The sequence below is a fragment of the Ochotona curzoniae genome, unplaced genomic scaffold, assembly GCF_017591425.1.
Source record: "Ochotona curzoniae isolate NIBS_2020 unplaced genomic scaffold, NIBS_Ocur_1.0 contig_21, whole genome shotgun sequence".
NCBI classification, from domain to species: domain Eukaryota; kingdom Metazoa; phylum Chordata; class Mammalia; order Lagomorpha; family Ochotonidae; genus Ochotona; species Ochotona curzoniae.
In genome coordinates, this window is record NW_024465322.1 from 6,530,486 (window position 1) to 6,551,217 (window position 20,732).

Here is a 20,732-nt window from a genome sequence, read left to right on the forward strand (position 1 = left end):
ACCAGGGCCATCTTCCCCTACTTTCCGAGCTGCATTAATACAGAGCTGGATCAGAAATGGAGCAGCCAGGACTGGATTGGATGGCCATAGGGGGTGCTGGTACTGCAGGCCACAGTTTAACCTCAGTGCTGGCCCCAACAAAACATCTGTTTTGAAAGTTATGAAAAAATACATATTGTACAAAAGCAATGTGTGGGTTTTAAGAATTTTTAAAAATGGTTTATTTTATCCTTATTGGAAAGGCAGATTTCACAGAGGAGAGACAGAGAGAAAGATCTTATTATATACATGGGTTCACTCCCCAAGTGGCAACAACAGCCAGAGCTGAGCTGATCCGAAGCCAGGAGCCAGGAGCTTTCTCCAGGTCTCCCATGTGGGTGCAGAGTCCCAAGGCTTTGGGCCATCCTCAGCTGCTTCCCCAGGCCACAAGTAGGGAGCTGGATGGGAAGCGGGGCCGCTGGGATTAGAACTGGTGCCCATGTGGAATCCTGGAATATTCCAGGTGAGGACTTTAGCCACTAGGCCACTGTGCCAAGTTCTGGGATTTATCTTTATTTGACTTAATTCACTTGACATATGATCTCTTGTTGCAAATGTTGGGATTTCTATATTTTATTATAGAGACACTTCTTTTGATTCCATTTTATTTATTTTTGTCTCACCCTCATGTAGAGAGCAAACAGACTCAAGCATAAGAACAGCTTCCAAGCTCAGGCTCATCACTCATCATCCTTTTTGTGTTTTGTTTTTGCCATCTTATTAGTGAATCGCACCCAACTCTTCTTAAAGCCTCAGTACGGCTGCAGAAGACCAGTGCCCGCCACAATACTCTCCCAGGAAGCCAGTGGGGAAGACATCCAGAGCCCCTCCCTCACCATGCTCCGCGCTGTTTTGGGCGCACCCCAGAGGCTGCTCGGGGACGAGAGGGCATCCCGGCGGCTGGTGCTGGTGGTGGTGTTTGTGGCCCTGTTGTTGGACAACATGCTTCTCACTGTGGTGGGTACGTGCCGGAAGTTCTCGGTGCTGAGGGCTCTCGCCAGCCATGGGTCCCCGTGGGCAGCATGCTGCAGCCGGCTCCATTTGAGCAGCGAGCGTAGAGAGGGTTGGCTCTCAGAAGTGGCTGGGGATTCCAAATATAGGGAGGAAATGGGGTTTGCAACGGAACTGATGGCTACGAAAGGTAACAAGAAAAGGAAGCCAGAGAGCATTTGGTTAGACAGGAAGGATGCTCTAGATCCAGAAAGGGCCTGTCCCCACACTCCTTCCCCAGGAAATCCCTTCGCAGGCTTGCTTCCCCAGTCCCTGTTGTTGAACAACATCAGGGCTGTCCCGGGCCAGTCTGCCCCTCTGTGGCTGAATTACAGGGGAAGCTCATAGAACTTACATTCATGTAAGTCTCATCTTTAATCCCTAAGAACAACACATCCCAGGATGCTCCCTACCTTTAAGTTTGATTTTTATTTGAAAGGCAGGTTTATAGAAAGAAGGAAAAATACAGACACACACACACACACACACACACACACACACACACACACAGATCTTCCATCTTCATTCCCCAAATGGCTGCAACAGCTGGAGCTGAGCCAGGCTGAAGCCAGGAACTTGAAGCTTCTTTGGGGTCTCTCACCAATTGCAGGGTCCAAAGGACTCAGGCCATCCCCTGCTGCTTTGCCAGGTCATAAGCAGGGAGCTGGGTCAAAGTGGGACAGCTAGGACGGGAACTGTCACCCTTGCAGAATGCTGGCTCTACAGGCAGAGGCTTAACCTACTACGTCATGGTCTTGGCCTCGCCCTATTTTCTTTTATGAAAAAGAAAATGGGGCTCAGGTGTGTTGAGTGACTTGCCAAGGGCCACCATGAACATGTGCCCACAGTGCAGAGGTCCTCTTGGTCCTATACTGCCTGCCCTCTGGGAGAGGCAGACTTTTGTTGGTGGTGTTCTCTGTGCAAGTTAACCAAACAGTATGTCAGCTCTAAGGGTGCTGACAGGTAGAGCCAGCCGGAAGAAGCGTGGCACTTATGACAGCTGGGGAAAATCGTGAGTCATTGTCCCATCAACATAGTCTAGGTGCTTTGAGTGCTAGGAGCATGGCAGCAGTCTGATAAAAGGCTTCACCATGGGTGCACCTGGCGTGGGCACACTTGAGCCTGGCTGTGGGAAGGAATGAGTGCACCCAGCCCTTGTCCCATGTCCCTCTTGCCTTTCAGTGCCCATCGTGCCCACCTTCCTGTATGCCGTGGAGTTCCAAGGGGTCAACTCTTCCTCCCCGCCCCCCAGCCGGGCTCTCTCCACTCCCGCCATTTCCACCATCTTCTCTTTCTTCGACAACTCCACCGTGGCTCTTGGAGGGAGCATACCTGGGACTGTGGTGTGGACAGATGGCACTTCTGTCGCCAGCCCGGCTCCCATCCCTGTATCCTTCTCGGCTCACAACAGCAGCTGTTGGCAAGGCACAGAATTCCTGGAAGAAGAAAATGTTCGAGTTGGGATTCTGTTTGCATCGAAGGCGCTGATGCAACTTTTGATCAACCCATTCGTGGGTCCACTCACCAACAGGTATGTCAGGAGGTGCAGGGTCCTGTGCAGGCTGCTGTGGGGGTTGGGAACAGTGCATCAGGCTGAGGAGTCCCAAGGTTAGTTACGGGGGAGGTGGCTGGATCCTAAGAAAGGCAAATACTCCCAGAGTGAAGTAACACTGATGCTGTGTGACTATTTTCATATTTTCTTAGTGATATGATGAATATTTGGCAGCAAGAAGAGCCAGTGAACAATATGATGCTTTTTTTAAACTTTATTTATTTGAAAGGCAGTGTGACACAAAGACAGGGACACACACACACTCATGCATAGATTTACCGTCTGTTGGTTTACTCCCCAAATAGCTGCAACACCAGGTTTGGTCCAGGGTTAAGCCAGGAACTCCATCTGGTCTCCCACATAGGTGACAAGTGCCCAATTACTCAGGCCGTCCTCTGCTGCCTTGCCAGGTGTATTAATAGGGAGCTGGATTGGAAATGGAGTAGCCAGGACTCCAGCTGGTGCTCTGAGCTGAGAAGCTGACATCGCATGCTGGGCCACATTGCTGGCAGTCAGCAGAGTGGAGAGAGAGAGAGAGAGAGATCTTCTATCTGCTGGTTCATGCCTCCAAACAGCTGTGATGACTGGAGCTGGTCTGATCTGAAGCCAGGAGCCAAGAGCTTTTTCTTGGTCTCCTATGAGGATGCAGGGGGCGCAAGCACTTGAGCCATCTTTTGCTGCTTTTCCAGGCACATTAGCAGGGAGCTAGATTGGAAGTGGGGCAGCTTGGACTTGAACTGGCATGCATGTGGGATGCTGGCATCACAGGCAGAGGCTATACCGCAGCGCCAGCTCCCAGCAACATGAAGGCATGTTCTGTCAGTACTCTGGAACATGACCTGAGTGGGATGAGGGTGTACGTGGGGGTGGTCTTCTTGCATTCTAGAGCACTGGCCCCTTTTGGCTACGTTTGGGATATACTCTCTAACTACACCGCCCGTTCTGGAAGGGAGGATCTGGGCACAGTCAATGGGTTCATACACATGGCCGCTGATCTGCTGGTCTCTGTTGAGTGTCCTGAAAGTACTTGGTCACAGATTCAGACTTTCTTTCAGCTTTCTGCCACCCACATTGTAAAATGTCCTCCAGGTGTGTGAGTGCCAGTTGAGGTTGCATCTTCGTGTTCTGCAATTCCCTTTCAGGATTGGATATCACATTCCCATGTTTGCTGGCTTCGTGATCATGTTTCTCTCCACAGTTAGTAAGTACTGGGCTTTCTCTTCTTCGTCCTGTGTGTGCGTGTACCTCCATCGGTAATACCAGAAGCCAGCTTAGCACCACGCCTCTCATCTTTGGGAGGAGATTCCATAATTTGGATGCACAAAGGTCAAGGGTAAAATTAATAAAAGAAATGGAATTTGGATCACAGGACCTGGGGGAAAAGACTCCAGAAAGTCCACTGCCCTCTAGCAAAAACACTTTTAAAGGCTAGGGAAGTAAATCTAATAAAACAGCAAGAACAAGAACCGCAGACTACTGAGTGTTAGCTGAATCTCCCTAATAAAATGGAGATGGGGTCACAACAGAACGGGAGATGAGGAAGTTGAGAAATGGATTCTGAGAATCAGAAGGGAGAGGAGTGTGTTAAGGGCATGGTGGGGGTGTCTGGGCCACTGCTGTCTTTGCTGGTTCTCTGTCCCAGCAACAGTCCCTCCCAGGACCCGACCTTCTTCCTGTCCTTCTGCCATTTAGCTGCTTTCCCTGTTTCCCTCCTGTCAAAGTTTAATCTGCCCTGCATGGGGCTTGGCTCTGACCATGCCAATGTTTAACAGGAACCTGCTGCACGCTGGGCTGGGAGAGCTTGACATGGGAAATTCGCATTTATCTGTAAACGGAGTCCAAGAAAATGAGGAAGTTCAAGCTAGCCGTGTTCCGTGAACATTCTGGAAGCTCAAGCCTCCCCTTTCTGTTTCCCTGTCTTTCTCTTCCCTCTCCTCCTCTGCTCTACCCTCCTTTCCTCACCTCTCCCTTCTCCTTCCCTCCTTTCTCCTCCTTTCTCCTTTCCTCACTCCTCCCCTCCCCTCCCCTCTCCTCTCCTCTCCTCATTTCCTATTTCAGTACTGCGTCACCCTTTAAGCGCTCTGGCTGAGAACCATCCTTTAACCCAATGAGTAGCTAAATGGCAGCACCCAAAGCAAGTTGCTCTAATCCACTTTACAGCAGGTGACTGGCCGTCCTGGTTTGCCTGGAATCTAGGTCTTCTCCCAGCACAGGACATTTTCCATTTTAGAACAAGGCAGTTCCTGGGAAGTGGAGGTGAATGGGCCGCTGCATATTTCAAAGACACAGTGGAGTTAGATCAGATGGGTAGCTGAAGGCCCGACCACGGTCGCTGGCAGTCAGACAGGGAGAGACCTGGCCCATACGTGTCTGGGAGAGCACAAGGAGCTGAGGCGTGGGAGAAGATGGAGGCAGAGGAGCCGCACTGCCAGGGACACCTGTAATGAGTGGGCGAAGGGATTAACCCTCTCCTGACTCAGCACACTGCGGCAGGCGTTTTTCCCTGGAGTCAGAGGTGACGCATGTCTGGACCTACCACCCTGCCCAGCACACCCTGTGATTTAGGTTTGGATAGCCTAGACCTCTTTGGTTCTCCGTTGTCAAGCATATTCATTTCCAGGAGATAGAAGCTCTTGGAAGGGTGTGGACTGGATGTTCTGTATTTTGCACCCACCACAGAGTCTGCCAGAGCTGAGCTTTGTTGGCACGGACTTGGTTGGATTAAAAGATCTTCTGATAGAAGTCAGGGGGAGGGTCTGATTGGATGGGAGATGTTACTGTCTACCCAGGACACACTCTATTCCAGATAATTCAGGTAACCATTAATGACCAAGCCCTGATCTGGGTCTTGCACGTGGAGGATTCGAGAGCAGCCATTCCATGTGGATAGAATAGGGACCCAAGCACTTGGGCCATCCTTTGCTGTATTTGCAGGGACGGGACGGGAAGTGGATCAGCCAGGACTTGAACCAGTGCCCACAGGGGATGCCAGTGTTGTGGGCTATGGCTTAACCATTTACCCCACGGTCCGGGAGTAGTGACATTAGTACCATCAGCAATGCTGTTATAGTTCACATCACATTGCCAGGTGCAATGTCTCATGTAAGCCTATGGGACAGTTCCCTGGCGCCAGAGGACACAGAGGTCCAGCTTTCCGTCCGCTGTGTGATGACTCACTTGGTACTTCTGTGCATTGTCAGTCTTCTGGCCAATCCAAAAGCTGTCGTGAGTGAGAGTGGGAGGTGAAAAGGACAGCTCCCCGAGCAGGGAGCAGCCAGCAGGCCTCGTGACTCATCTCTGCCGTGTTGTGGCGGGGGAGGCCAGGACGACCGGCTCACTGGAACATTCTTGTGTTTCCCTGTGCTCAGTGTTTGCGTTCTCTGGCACCTACGCCTTGCTGTTGGTGGCCCGGACCCTTCAAGGCATTGGATCTTCATTTTCGTCTGTTGCAGGTAATGCTGACATCCCCCAACTGGTACTGTGACTGCCTTAGACGCTGTAAGATTTCCCTGGAGACATTAAGGTAGAAATTGTGGCTCAGAAGCGAGGTATACAATTGTAGTGTTGCTGTTGAGGGTGGCGGTGGGGACTGTGAATCCCTAACCCTGACGTCACTTCCTCTGCTCACGCTCAGCTAGGAACACGCCCATGTCCAACCTGAAGTTGACCAAGCTCATGGCCCTTTCTATGTCCCTCTCTTAATGTTTTATAGGAGCATTTCTATTAGGTTCATTTAAAAAAATTATTTATTTGAAAGAGGGAGGGCTAGTACTGTGGCTCAACAGGCTAATCCTTCTCTCCATGGTGCCAGCATCCCGAATGGATGCTGCTTCACTTTTGATCCAGTTCTCTACTTATAGCCTGGAAGATCAGAGAAGGACAGCCCAAGTCCTTGGGGCCCTCCACCCACATGGGAGACCTGGAAGAGGCTCCAGGCTTCTGGCTTCGGTTCAGCTATGGCCATTGTAGCCATTTGGAGGAGTGAACCAGAGGATGACAGGTGGCAGGGGTCCAAGCACTTGGGCCAACCTCCCTGCTTTCCCGGTTACATTAGCAGGAAGCTGGACTAGAAATGGAGCAGCCGGGATGCAAACTAGTGCCCATGTGGGATGCTGACGATGCAGGCAATGGCTTAGCCTGCTGCATCCACACTGCTGGCTCAGGATTGGTAAATGAATACTTCCAGAGATGCCAATACAATTCAGAACTAATGACCAGATACAGTATGTCATGTAACCCTATGACATGGCTATTGGATGCCATCCTGCACGGTAGCTGGCCATGGAGTGCAGGTGCCATGCTAACAGCCCTTGTTGCCTTTCCCAGAAACCGTTGCACCCGCAATGCTATTCTGAACAGAAGTAAGCCAAGTTGGGGTTTGGGGAATCACATAGGGCAGAGTTTGCAATATACCATGTCAAAATTTGGTAAGCTCTACTGTGCCACCATCCAAAATACTCTAACTATAGCCAAGATTGTCACTGAAGCTGTACTAGGGCAGGGACCAAGGGCTGCGGGAGAGGCTGATGGCGTTCTCCATCCTGTTTGTCAACTCCATCTGTCTTCTTACTTAGGACTTGGTATGCTGGCCAGTGTTTACACTGATGACCACGAGAGAGGACAAGTCATGGGGATTGCCCTGGGTGGCCTGGCTTTGGGAGTGCTAGGTAAGGTGCACCTGCTTGGAAACAGGTATCGAAGGGTAGGAACTGCTGACCTTCTTGAAGGCAGCTCCGGGAGGCAGGCGGTCCCAAGGCCATGCAATATGAATGTTTCTCTTCCCCTCCCTGGCCCATGTCACTCCCTCAAAAACACAGCTCAAGAAAGGTGATATTGCTTTGTCTTTGAGTTGCTGAGCAGCCCAGAAGGGTTCTAGGAAGGTCCCTAAACCCAAGCTGTTCCCAAGTTCATGGTCATTGCTGGCCTCACTTTTGCCTCCACATCCACCGTGCATGTTTTCCTTATAAGAAAAGCCCTCGGCCCCATTCTGCTCAATTCCATTAAGACAACCTCTCCTCTCTTCTTCACCCTGCAGAGCGGGGAATGAGTGCCCCATGATAAAGGGTAATGGTCGCCCAAAGTCACACAGCCGGGTGATACCAGAGTGGGGAGTGTACCCTCTATGCCTGGCATTCCCCTCACTGAGGCCTTGACGCTCTGAGGTTTAGCTGGGAGTCTCTTGCCTAGCCTGTGTGCCCTCTTGCCCACTGTTGAGGAGGACGTGGGAGAAGGGGAGTGGGAGCCCACCCACCCAAACCATCTACCAGAACCACTGGCGTGCCTTGAGCGCTTCCTCTATCATGGAGGTGATTCCCTAATGAGCCAACCAGTGCTGTCCTCTCTGGCCGCTGTATCCAGGTAGTTCCTCATACACTTGGGCTAGACTGTTGCCACTGGCCTTCTGTGCTTGCATGGTGTGTGTTCTTTTCTTCATCCTTGAGAGGATGCTCCTGAAACCCAGAGCTAGCGGGGTTCCCCCTGTCCTGGGAAGCCAGGTGTAGATGCCTTATCTTGGTGAGGGGCTCTCAACTTCACTCCACCTCCACTCCCTCCCCGAGTGCCCCACCTTCTCCTCCTTAAATCCTTGCCCCCTGGAAGCTCCGCCCAATCTCTCTGTGCCCACGCATGCTTCTCTGCCAAGTGCAAAACTCATGGGGCTACCAGCACTTTCTGATTCACATCGCCTCACGGGCACACCGTGGCATCTTGCACCTGCCGTGTTTGCTGCTCAACTTTACACTGTGTTCTGATGATCCTGTTCCCCTCCTCCCTCCCTGCCCCTGCACAGACACATTTCCTGCTGGAAAGTGGGTTTCTGGGGAGGGACAACCAGCAGGTCTTGTCCATCTCTGAGTCCCCTTTTGTGGACTGGGCCTCTTGAGGGAAGCGTAGGGGATGCCCATGAGACTGGGAGAGGTCCTTACCTTTGGAACACGTGTGCCACTTTGTCTTCCAGCGGGGGCTCCCTTTGGAAGTGTGATGTATGAGTTCGTTGGGAAGTCAGCTCCCTTCCTCGTGCTGGCCCTGCTGGCGCTTCTGAATGGAGGTACAGGGTCATCAGTGGTGTCACCAGTGGGGTCCCCTGGAGAGGCATGTCACTTTGGACTACTGCTGGGTGGGTGTGGGTGGATCTGTCTGGGTGGCTCTGTGACTGCCCCATCCTAGGGAGGAAGAGGCAGTTCAGGCAGGCACACTCCTACGTGTTGTGGCCGGGACAGTGTGGCTGTTGCCACAGCCGCCACTCAGCAGGGGACAGACTGGACTCTCTCTCTCTCATCCTTAGCCCTTCAGCTATGCATCCTGCATCCTTCCAGAGTCTCCCCCGAGGTGAGTAGGCGCCAAGACCTATGACAAAGCGGTATCTGAAATCCATATGTAACTTTTTTATAAAATGAATTTTTAAAGAGAGAGGGAAGGGAAGAGATAAGGGAAAAGAGAACAAGGAGAGAAAGAACTTCCAGGTACTGGTCACTCCTCAAATGGCAATAGCCAGGTCTGGGCCAGGCTGAAGCCAGGAGCCAGCAGCCTCATCTGAGGCTCCCACATGGGTGCAGGGACCCAAGAACGTGGGCCATGTTCCACTGCTTTCCTAGGCAAATTAGCAGGGAGCCAGGTTGGATGTGGAGCAGCTGGGATTTGAACCCACGTTCATACGGGATGGGATGTCAGTGATACAAGCAGTGGTTTTATCTGACATGCCACACAGCACTGGCCCCAAGATGTATTTTTAATTTTTGTTTGAAAGGCAGAGTTACATACACAGAGAGGGAAAGACAGATCTTCCATGTACTGGCTTGCACCCCACCTCCACCCCTGCCCAAATATGGCTCCAATGGCCAGAGCATGGCCAGGCCAAGGTCTCAACCAGGTCTCCCACGTGGGTGCAAGGGGCCCAAACACATGGGTCATTTTTCATTGCTTTCCCAGGTGCATTATCAGGGAGCTGGATCAGAACAGGAGCAGCCAGGACTTGAACCGGTGTCATTATAGGGTGCTGGTGGTACAGCAGAGACTTGACCTGATGCATCGAAGCGTCAAAGTATCAACCACACACTTTCTCCATGAGACTGAGGACACGTAGAAGACTTTTTTTCTTTTTTTTAATGAAACTCCGCTTTAAAAATGTAGTGTGAGGCTTGACCAGGTTCCATTGTCCCAGACCATTTTCCCATTCGATGGTCTCTATACACAGCGCTGGCTGTATTTCCCTCCTTTATGGATGTTCTCATGTAGTCTTCATCAATTCCCTAAAGACATCATCATCCTGTTCCAGTTGGGGCTTCCAAGTATGGATTTCAACCCACAGCTTTGATAGGATCTTGTTTTCTGCAGACACAGACCATCTGTATCATCTGAAAGATAAAATTATGCCTAAGGCTTTACCTGGGGCTGTCAATGTCCCCACAGTGCTCCCCCCTCCCGCTTCCCAGCACCTGCAGGAGTCAGTGTCCCTGTTTCCTGGATTCTCGCTCTGTGCCCTTTCCATCCCTCCCAGGGCCTTCCCGGGGCTCTTTCTCCTGCTGCTCCCAGCTGTAGGGACCACCTTGTGCAGCTCCTATGTCTGGGATTTTGTGGTTGCATCCTTTATCATATTGGCAATATTTTCTTATTTCTATTTGAAGTACAAGATTAAAAAGCGAGGGATGGAGAGACTCAGAGAGAACTTACCTCCACTGGACCACTCCCCAAATGCCCACAGTGGCCAGAGCATGGGCCAGGCTGAAGCCAGGATCTAGGAGCCACTTCCAGGTCTCCCATTGTGGCTGTGAGGGCTCAAGGACCTGAGCCATGCTATCCTGCTTTTCTCATGCCTCTAGTGAGGAGCTGGATTGGAAGTGGAGCAGCTGGGGTGCGAACTAGTGTCCATTAGGAATGCTAGCACTTCAGGCAGAAGCTTAACTCGGTATACTGTGGTGCCTGCCCCGCTGCGATAACTTTTAGAGTAAATTACTAGACGTGGGATTGTTGGATTAAAAGGCTTATTGCGATTTTTTTATGTACATTTTTATGATTTAAATCAGTTTCTTTGAGTCATGTATGGGGCGAGGGTGCAGTCTTTAGAGTTTTAGCATCACTATCAAATTCCATTCCTGTGGTATCTACAGGGAGGGTTGTCACATCTAGCTATTAAATATCTCCCAATACTGAGTGTGGTAAATATCATAGAGGATTAGGGCATGGTGTTCAGAAGTTTGAAGATAAGGGAAGTTATTAGGGAACATTTGGGATCAAAGAGAGTCCTTGAGCCTGACAGTAAAGAACACACGCTCATGGAGTTATAAAGTTAAGGGAGGATGGCTTGCTGGGGAGACTGGTGGACGCCTGGAAGGGAAGAGGTGGCCAGGTCCCGCCAGAGATAAGGGCGTGGTCCGAGGGAGAGGTGACCAGAACTGGAGGACCGGGCTGCCGTGTCAACCCAGCTGTTTGTTCTCTTTTGGCTCTGTGCAATCTGCTCAGAACCAAGAAATCCGAAACTGTGGAAGTTGACTTAGCTGGTGCTTCCAGTTTCATTCCTGGGCTTTTATCATTTTTTCCTAAGAACAAAATTCAGTGCCAGAGGGATCTTAGGGGATGGGCTTGCCTGTCTGATCCTGGCCTGACTACTCCGACCCCTCTCTGACCTGATCAACCATCATGGGAAGGCGGGGCTCACCTGCATTGTGCCCCAGCTCACTCTGGGAAGTTCCCAAGTCAGGATCTCCCTGAACTCAGATTTCTGGTGCTTTCTGGTGGAAGGGAGCCCACAGCTGTCGCTTCCTGGGTCCTGCTCCATGCTCACAGGGTCCCTGAATGCTGGAGGGGGCATGGGCTCAGTAGTATACCAACAGAAGATGTCTGTGTTCTCAGAATGCCAAGGGGACTCCGCTCCTCACGCTTCTCCGAGACCCTTACATCCTAGTAGCCGCGGGTGAGTTGGCCAGAGCCTCCTGTTTGGGCCAGGAGAGTCGGAGGGACCCAGTGGGGCGAGGTGGGGCTTCTGGCAGCTGCACTCGCTCACGGGAGTGCCTTTGCTTCCTCTCCTCCCCTCTCTCCCCTCCCCTCCCCTCTGCAGGTTCCATCTGCTTTGCCAACATGGGCGTGGCCATGCTGGAGCCCACATTGCCCATCTGGATGATGCAGACCATGTGTTCCCCTGAGTGGCAGCTGGGTAAGCAGCTGGTCCCTGCCTGGGCACGAGCCGTGGGTTCTCTCTCTCTCTCTGGTACACAGGTAATTGAGCTCACCCACGGCAGAGGGACAAAATATATTCCTTCGTATGATTACTTTCCAGGCGTGCACGTGTAAATCCAGCCCAGGGAGGGCAGGGGGAGATGGACTGTCCCCCTAGTGAGTCAGCTGGAGAAGGAGCAGGTGGGCAGGGACCTACGAGAGGACCTGCAGTGGAATGAGGAGATGTTTCCCGTTAAAGACCTAGGTCAATGTTGCAGTCACGTTCAGTGTCTGTGCAAACTCGGGCAAGTCACCCATTAAACATGCTAAGCCTTATTTTATAAATTTTCCTTCTTTTTTGTCTTTCAAAATGCTGTCTGGTTCTGGAATATGTAGTTGGCCTGGCAGTTAAGACAGCTGTTCCATATGAGAATGTGCGGGTTGGACTCCAAGCTCCAGACTCCGGCTTTATGCCAGCGTGGACCATGGGAAGCCGCAATGGCTCAGTTAGCTGGGCTCCTGCCCCCCAGGTGGGAGAGCTGGATTGAGTTTATGGCTCTCAGCCTTGGCCGGGGTGAATTTTTGAGGGTGAAGCAGTGGTTGGAAGCTCCGTGTGTCTGCTTCTGAACATGCGTTCTCTCTCTTTCAAATAGATATAAAAGATGATTTTTAAAAAGGATTCATTTTAGTTTTGAGGTACAGAGAGAGGGGAGAGAGATCAGCCTTCCGTCCACTGGTTTACTCCCCAAGTGGCTGCAATGGCTGCAGCTGAGTTGATGCAAGCTGGGAGCAAAGAGCTTCCTCCAGGTCTCCCATGTACGTGCAGGTGCCCGAGCACTTGAGCCACCCTCTGCTGCTTTCCTGGACCATAAGCAGGGAAATGGATTGGAAGTGGACCAGGAACCAGCACCTATATGGAATGCTAGGTGCCACAGGTAGAGGCTTAACATGCTACACCAACAGCTCCGACTCCCACACAAGAATTTTTAAAGAATATGATTTGGTTCAAAGGGAAATTGGTGGAATAAGTGACAGAAAGTGTAGAAATACTTTGTATCATCCACAGGGGACTTCAAAAAGTTTGTGGGAAAGTGGAATTAAAAGATAACTCTTGAAGCCCACGCACAGTTCATATTATGCTTTTCTGTGTGTGCACTGTTTGGAGACCTCTGGGACAAAATTAATATGCGTGGCCACCATTACCCATGCTTTCCTCGTTCTCCCCACACCTGAGATTACCCTTTTTGTCTTTCTACCTCTTAGCAGGCTGCTCCAGGAGTGTGTGCCATGCTTGTCGCCTAGGGAAGCTGCTAGGATCTGTCTCCAGGGGATGCTCTGGGCCCTGGAGAGGATTGTGAGACCTGTCTGAGCTCAGAGAGGCAGCCCCAGCCCTTTCCAGGAAGGGCTACGTGCAAGTGGCTCAGGTGCTGCAGGAGGAGCCGCTGATAAGGACCAGAAGCAGCAATAAAAAGCAATGTGTTTTTTTTTTTCCCTCTCTCTTAGAGGACAATGCTAGCCAGCCTTCCAGCTGCACTCCTAGCCCCAAATTGAATTTTGCTTTCAGACTGCACCTGCCTCTGTCCATGGCAAGTAATTGAGTTAGCCTTGTCCCGCCCTGTTCCGAACAGATGGCACAGCCCTTGCCCCGAGGCTCTGGCCTGTGAGCAGGTGCAGTGGAGCGGCCCCTCCCCAATAGCCCAGTCACCAGTTACTCGGTTGTCGGTGACCTGCCATCCTTGGTAACTTGGCTTAGTGCTCTGCCCGCGTGTGTGAAATCTGACTTCAAGGGTTCTCTGCGCTGAGCTCAGAATCGCTCAGAGAGCTTGCAGCAAAAGCACTTGGGCAGGCCCTGTGTGTTGCAGGTGGGGCGGACTTGGCCTTGAATAATGCTGTTGTTGGGAGCTGCAGGGGAGCCTGGGCTGCATCTGAGGTCGCTGGGATCTGTGACTGAGCCCTGGGTCGTGACAGAGTCCAGAGCCACGTGTGCACTGACTCTGCGACAGGTCCCGCAGGCTGAATCCTGACTCAGGTGCACTCCTTCTTCACTTTTTGTTTAAGATTTATTTTTTTTGCAAAGTCAGATATAGAGAGAGGAGTAGAGACAGAAAGGAAGATCTTCCAACCGATGATTCACTCCCTAAGTGATTGCAACAGCCAGAGCTGAGCTGATCTGAAGTCAGGAGTCTGGAGCTTCTTCTGGGTCTCACACATGGGTGCAGGGGCCCAAGGACTTAGTCCTCCTCCATTGCTTTCCCAGGCACATTAGCAGGGAGTTGGATAGAAAGTGGGAGAAGCCAGGAAAGGAACTTGTGGTCATATGGGATGCCTATATAGCAGGCTGTGGCTTTACATGCTGTGCCACAGTCCCAGCCCCTGATTTGTATGTTTTAAAGGGGTTGACACAGGGCCTGGAGAACAGAACGTGCTCAGTTAGTTAAGAAAAAATTATCATGAACCATTTCCATAATCATTTTTGCTGAAATCATCTTGTCAGTCACAGCTTTGTGTCACTGTCCCTTCCACAGCCACCCCGAGAGATGCTGCGAAAAATCACACGCAGTCCGGAGCACCTGTTCCTTTCCGAGTGCTCCTGAGATACATGTCACTATCAGATCCTGAAGAAAACGGGGTGGGTTGAGGAGAGCCACGTGCAGGCAATCCCACACCGTTTCAAATGATGCCAAGGCTATGGATGGGGGCCCCTCGGTCTCCTGGCAGTGCCCATTTCCGCCTCGTAGATAAACAGCTGAGCTCATTACAGCCTCCCCATCTTCAAAGCAATTACATTCAAACAAATGAGAATGGTCTGGAGCAGATTGTCGCCTTGGACAAGTGGGTTAGGCAAACAGAATGAGGCATGCTTTGCTTCCACACCGTGGAAGAGAATATTAAAAGCAAACACTCCGCCTGTCAGCAACTGGCCAATGTTGACTTCACTGGGCTTCATGGTGTTTCCTCCAAGGCTGTGGAGTTGCTTCCAGCTACAGTGAGCAGGGTAGCTGGGGCTCAGGAGACTGGAGGAGACCAGCACCACGCGTTCCCCGCAGCCCCCTTCCTTGTGCCTGAGCCACCTGTGTGGTATGGAGTGTGGTATGGAGCCACACGGGTGGTATGGAGTGGCGAGGACAGCTGGCACTGGAGGAAGCTGCCGCTGTCACTCACTGGTTATGATGATGACAGTGCAGGCCCCAGGGTCACAGGGCACTGTGCGAAGCGCTTGGCACCTGCGATCTCATTTAAACCCCACAGCTGGTCCACCTGCTGGGGACTCTGACTGTCCCCTTGTTTCAGAAACCTCCTGACGGCCCACACTGCCTTCCCAAACACTCTTCTCGGACACTTCCTGTGTCTCGCTGCCCTCACCAAGATGGGAGGTGCCACCAGGAACCCAGACCTCTGGTTCCCTCTTACAGGAAGCTTGGGTCTTTTAGGACTTGCCCAGCACGGCTGTAGTGGGATTGTTTGTTTTCCGTTCTCCCTCTAAAGCCTGGCACCACCGAAGAGGGTGCCCTTAGAGTCTGCCACTTCTCCCTTGGAGCACTTGATGTACATACCCAACAGCATGAATTCAGCTTTTTTTTTTTTTTAAAAAAGATTTCTTTATTGTTTTTATTGGAAAATTAGATTTACAAAGAGAAGGAGAGACCGAAAGATTTTCCATCCGCTGGTTCACTCCATAAGTGGCTACAATGATCAGAACTGAGCTGATCTGAAGCCAGGAGCCAGGAGCTTCTTCTGGGTCTCCCATGTGGGTGCAGGGTCCCAAGGCTTTGGGCCGTCCTCAACTGCTTTCTCGGGTCACAAGCAGGGAGCTGGATGGGAAGTGGAGCAGCCAGGGTGTGAACCGCCTCACATGTGGGATCCTGGCGTGTGCAAGGGTGGGATTTAGCCAGTAGGCTGTTGTGGTGGGCCCCTCATTTGATCTTTAGAGCATTTCAAACCTCAGGCTTTGCATTTCTTTTCCACACTGCTCTTGCTGCATTATGTTGCACGTAGTAAAAGTCCTTGAAAAGTGACGCATGATTGAGACTCTGGGAGAATTGAGGATATTGTCCAATGTCACGGATCTAACGAGTGGCTGATCTCTGATTTGAGAAGCCTACATTCCTGAAACACCTGACTCGTGGCTTTGATGTACTAAATACTTGCACATGCATGTCCTTTTTAAAAAATTATTTTATTTTTATTTGAAAATTGGAGTTACACGGACAGATGAAGAGACAGAGGGACCTTTCATCCGTGGATTCACTCCCCAAATGGATGCAGCGGACAGAGATGGGTGGATCTGAAACCAGGAGCCAGGAACTTTCTTCCAGGTCTCCCACATGCATGCAGGGGCCCAGGGGCCTTGGAGCCTCCTCCACTGCTTTCCCAGACCATAAGCAGGGGTGCATGCCCCCAGTTCACACCCTTTGTCCTGGATTTGCACGCGAATCCCTGAACCATAAAGCCAAGTGGTTTGGGGGATCCTGGAAGGTCATACAGGAGGCTCCCCCATCTCTAGGAGATGAGGGACAATATTGGGTGGATTTGCCATGTCCCAAGGTGGCAAGGTTGTTTGCGTCCTTTCACAGGTCTGGCTTTCCTGCCTGCCAGCGTGTCCTACCTCATTGGCACCAACCTCTTTGGTGTGTTGGCCAACAAGATGGGTCGGTACGTAGCCTGGGATGGAGGAATCTGGGAAGGACAGTGATGTAAGATGGAGAGCCCTCTGAGGGTCAGAAGGAGACCGGAAGCTTAAGAAGACCAGTGCAGACTGATTAAAGATCACCCACTGGGAGGAGGCGGGGGTGGGGCTGGCTGTTGTAGAAAGGATGGCAGGTACCTGAGGGACAGCACCCCCCTTCCAGCCACCTGCTGTCCTGGGAGATAGCAAGCAACCCTTGCTATGCAGGAAGCGGTCCAGAAGGGGGAGTGGTTGCCAAAGTATGTTCCATGGAACAGCAGGGAGGAAGTTCTACAGCAGAGCCCCAGCAGTCGGGTTGGGGGCCAAGGAACCATGAGCTCGGTTTCTGTTGCTTCGCTCTCAGGAGAACAACTTCAGTCTTGTCTCCAGATGTCACTGAACAGTAAAGCCCTGGCATCGCACAGCAGACCTGGGAAGATGTCTGATAGGTTTTCATAGGTCTCGAGTTGCACCTCAAAGACCCCAAGAAAATGCAAATAGGCAGGTGGTCTGAATTTGGAAAAGGCATGAGTGGACCCCGAGGAGGAGCTACAGGCAAGGGTTAGGAATCTTCTGGGCTAGGACATTGTTCTCCTAAAGGAAGGAAGAAAGATACTTTCCAATTGCATCTGTCCTGCCTGAATGAGAGAGAGAGAGAGAGAAAGAGAGAGAGAGAGGGACAGGGCTAAAGAGGAAACACGAGTGAGAAGAGGATGGGTACCACTCACATGGGTGCAGAGCGGCTGTCGAGGGTGCCTGTCCTGAGCTGTGGCTGGATTTGGGGTGGACACTGGCCCGTGTGTTGGGTGGGCCAGGAGGCATAGGGACTCAGTCTCCTAAACACCGCTTTTTGACTTTTGTTTGTTTCTCCATAGGTGGCTGTGCTCCTTGATTGGGATGGTGGTAGTAGGAGTCAGTTTGCTCTGTGTAAGTACAATAAGACCTCATGGAGAGAGAGAGAGAGAGAGAGGCAGAGAGAGATTTTCTCTTCACTAATGGCTGCAAGAGCAGATGTTGGGCTGGTCCAAAGCCAGGAGTCAGGAGCTTCTCCCAGGTCTCTCACAGGAGTGCAGGGGCCCAAGCACTTGGGCCATCCTCCATTGCTTCCCTAGATGCGTTGGCAGAGAGCTGAATCAGAAGTGGAGTTGCCCAAGTGGGATGCTGACTCACAGGCAGTGGCTTAATCCATTAGGCCACAACGCCAGCTTCTGAATAGGGAGAAACTTAGCTCTGGGGAGACACCAGCAGTGGGGGGTGCATCCACCGAGGGGAGAATGAGGGTGAAGAGAGCGAGCTGTGTCAGCTGCAGCTGGAGACTCTATTGCAGTGACATTCCAGCCACTGTGACAGGTCCCCACCAGTCAGTTTTTGGTCCCAGGTAGAAGAAGTGGGGAGAGAAGGGTCCTCCCACCTTTGGTGCCCCCTCCCTAGGAACTCTCCAGGCTGTCCTCTGCTCTCTGCCCTGCTCCCAGGTGCAGGGGAGATGGGGAGCTTCCACTCTGTCCCCATGAGCTGGGCAGGGGGCAATCCACCTGAATGACACCGGGAGGAGCTTTCCCCGTCTTAAGGTGCAAGTAAACGTTTGTCTCCATCAGCAGGAGGGAGAAAGTTCAGAGAGACGGAGCATGTTGCATGCACATGTCCCCGCACTTTGGACATTCCTCTCCATGACGACACACCCTTTGGACCCTGCCCCTCCCGAGGAGCTGGGGTCCCCATGCTTCCTTCCTCTCCCCCTACACCTTACAGGTTCCTCTGGCTCTAAATATTTTCGGTCTCATTGGCCCCAACGCAGGGCTTGGCTTTGCCATCGGTAAGAGGAACCCCTTAAGGCAGTGCGGGAAGCCCCGATGGCTGTTGGCTTTGGGTCAAGAGCAGGTGAGGGTGGGGGTGGACAGGCACAGGAGCAGGAGCGTGAAGAATCTTGGTCTGGCAGCGTCAGCATGGCAACGGCTGTGCCCACAGGCATGGTGGACTCGTCTCTGATGCCCATCATGGGCCAGCTGGTAGACCTACGCCACAGCCCGGCATATGGGAGTGTGTACGCCATCGCCGACGTGGCGTTTTGCTTGGGCTTTGCCGTCGGTATGTATGTGGTGGGTGGGTGGAGGCTCCACTCTGTCCCCTGTCCACGGCCTGGGCAGCTGCCCACAACATGAGCCTGTCCCACAAGAGCCCGAGAGGCACCTGGGAACCGAATGTGTTCCTCCCAGGCCCGTCCACTGGGGGCGCCATCGTGCGGGCCATAGGTTTCCCTTGGCTCATGATCCTGATTGGGGTCATCAACATCGCCTACGCCCCGCTCTGCTGCTGCCTGCGGAGCCCCCCAGCCAGGGAGGAGAAGCTGGTAAGAACTCTGGCCACCCGGGAACAAAGCGTATCGGGTCCCTTTGCTTCTGTTACTCTCTCTCTCACTACCTTCTCCTGCTGTTGGGAACCTGTCCACTTTGCCATGTTTTCTAATTCCCTTTCTGGGAAATGGGAGCTTGAGAATTGAAGCTGGGAGGAGGCAGTGGAAGGGAGGGCAGAGGCATCATGGTTGTTATGGTTACCAGCCAAGTGTGGCTTGAGTGGGCAGAAAGCCCCTGGCCTCATCCATTCACTGAATCTTCCATTATCCGCCTATTGTTCTCTCTTGGGGTGCACAGGCACCCCAGGGCAGCAGATTCCCCCACCTATAGTTTTAGCTGTGGCTAGAAGGGTCTGATGCCATTCCAGCTGGCAATGATATCTCCATTTGCCTCTTGTTGCAGGCCATCCTGGACCAGGGCTGCCCTATGGACACGCACATGTGGACCACCCAGAGACCCCAGAACGCACTTCCTCTGGGGGAGGAGGACAGCGACGAGTAGCTCCGTGCAGAAGGTGGACCCTGAGCCCCAGGGCCCTCCATGACCCAGGCTTCTCCCTCCTCCCGTTGTGCCCCACGCCTTCCTGCCCCCTGCCTCTCCCTGCACATACTGACCACTCAGACGGCCCCTCTCCAGTTGGGGAGGGGAGCGGTCGAGTGGCCTTTCCTCCCAGAGATGCTGTGAACTGGATTAAACTGGAGCTGTGGCGGGATTCTGCAACGGGGTGACTCATTGCATGGGGGCAGCAGGGGATGATGCCCCCTGAAACCATTGGGGGCTGCTGGCAAGGGTTAAAGGTGTGTGTGTGCTATTCCCTGGGGTTAGAAGGGTCCTTGGCATCGTCTTGCTGCCGGCTTGAAGGGGAGTAGGTGAATAAGCAGGGTGGTTCTTCTGTAGCTGAGCCTACAGTTGCCAAGATGGCTTTTATCCCAGCTAGCAGGCACTGCTTGTCAGCCTTACTACCCTGTGAGCATGCTTCTCTCACTGCTCACTTTCTGCCATTATCATGGAGTCTCCTCATACTGCCTGAGTACTTACACTCTTCCCAAGCCTCTTCAAAGTCCAAGGAGCAGAAGGACAGAAAAAAAAGCAGCCCTCATAGACCCAAGATCTCAGAGGCAGAAGTGACAAGAGCTGCCCGCTCCCAGCTGTGGGGTTTGCAGTGTGAAGAGTGAGTGCCATGAGGCTTGGGGTGCACCTGCTCAGGAGTAGGGTTTTGGTCAGTTCAGCCGTGGCAAGCTAAAGCTCTGTTTTACAGCACCTGAGCGTGTGTGGGTGAGCGCAGGAGGTTCTAGAAATAGGATTGCATCTCACCATCTTTTGAAAGTGGGTATTGGGGGTGAAATGAGGGGTTTCAAGGACACGGGAGATGCAGCACCCAACTTAGGGCATCCTCTGTGTCTCTGGGCCAGCAAGAGAGACAGGGAGGGTATGCACAGGCAGGCAGGAGGATTTGCAGTCTGGCTGGTGGATAGCAGCAGGGACGCATGGAGGTGGGACAGGTCGGGAAGACGCCACAGTGGGGTTGTGTAGGGTTTACCTGTAGGGACACCTGGCCTGGGGCAGAGCTAGCAGAGCCACGAGGAAACAGCCCAGTGGATTCCTTAGACACTGGGTGCCTGGCCAACAGATGGCATGGGGTGGGTGAGAACCAGAGCAATGGCATACCGTCATGTCATGAGCACCTCAGATTCCAAGGAGCCCCACAGCGAAGACGCGGCACAGACACTCAGGGCTGGGCTAATCCTCTTTCTAAAGGAGATGAAGAGGAAGCATCCTATGTGGGTTCGTGTCCTGGCTGCTCTACTTCTAATCCAGCTCCTTGCTAATGCACACCTTGGAGGCCGCAGGCGTTGGCTTGGGTCAGTGCCGGTCATGAAGGGGACTGGGATGGAGCTCCAAGCTCCTGGTTTCAGCCTGGCCCGGCTTTGGCTCTTGCAGGCATTTGGGGGAGTAAACCAAGGGATGGAAGATCTCTCTATCT

General features: G+C 52.4%; 1 protein-coding gene across 1 annotated transcript; it reads left to right on the top strand.

Moving 5' to 3' along the window:
• The first annotated feature begins 876 nt into the window (after nucleotides 1–876).
• Nucleotides 877–19,249, top strand: SLC18A1 (solute carrier family 18 member A1). Its single transcript, XM_040971374.1, has 15 exons — nucleotides 877–1,000; nucleotides 2,212–2,560; nucleotides 3,724–3,782; nucleotides 5,950–6,033; nucleotides 7,156–7,248; nucleotides 8,538–8,627; nucleotides 8,865–8,908; nucleotides 11,429–11,489; nucleotides 11,634–11,729; nucleotides 16,306–16,384; nucleotides 17,273–17,324; nucleotides 18,147–18,210; nucleotides 18,363–18,482; nucleotides 18,611–18,744; nucleotides 19,151–19,249. Exons 1-15 carry the CDS (start codon nucleotides 877–879, stop codon nucleotides 19,247–19,249), a joined length of 1,548 nt encoding a protein of 515 aa, XP_040827308.1.
• Nucleotides 19,250–20,732: the final 1,483 nt, after the last annotated feature.

Coding starts and splice junctions, on each gene's coding strand:
- SLC18A1 (XM_040971374.1), top strand. CDS start 877: ATGCTCCGCGCTGTTTTGGGCGCACCCCAGAGGCTGCTCGGGGACGAG. Junction 2,561..3,723: donor GTGGGTCCACTCACCAACAG/GTATGTCAGGAG, acceptor ATTCCCTTTCAG/GATTGGATATCACATTCCCA. Junction 17,325..18,146: donor TAGGAGTCAGTTTGCTCTGT/GTAAGTACAATA, acceptor TACACCTTACAG/GTTCCTCTGGCTCTAAATAT.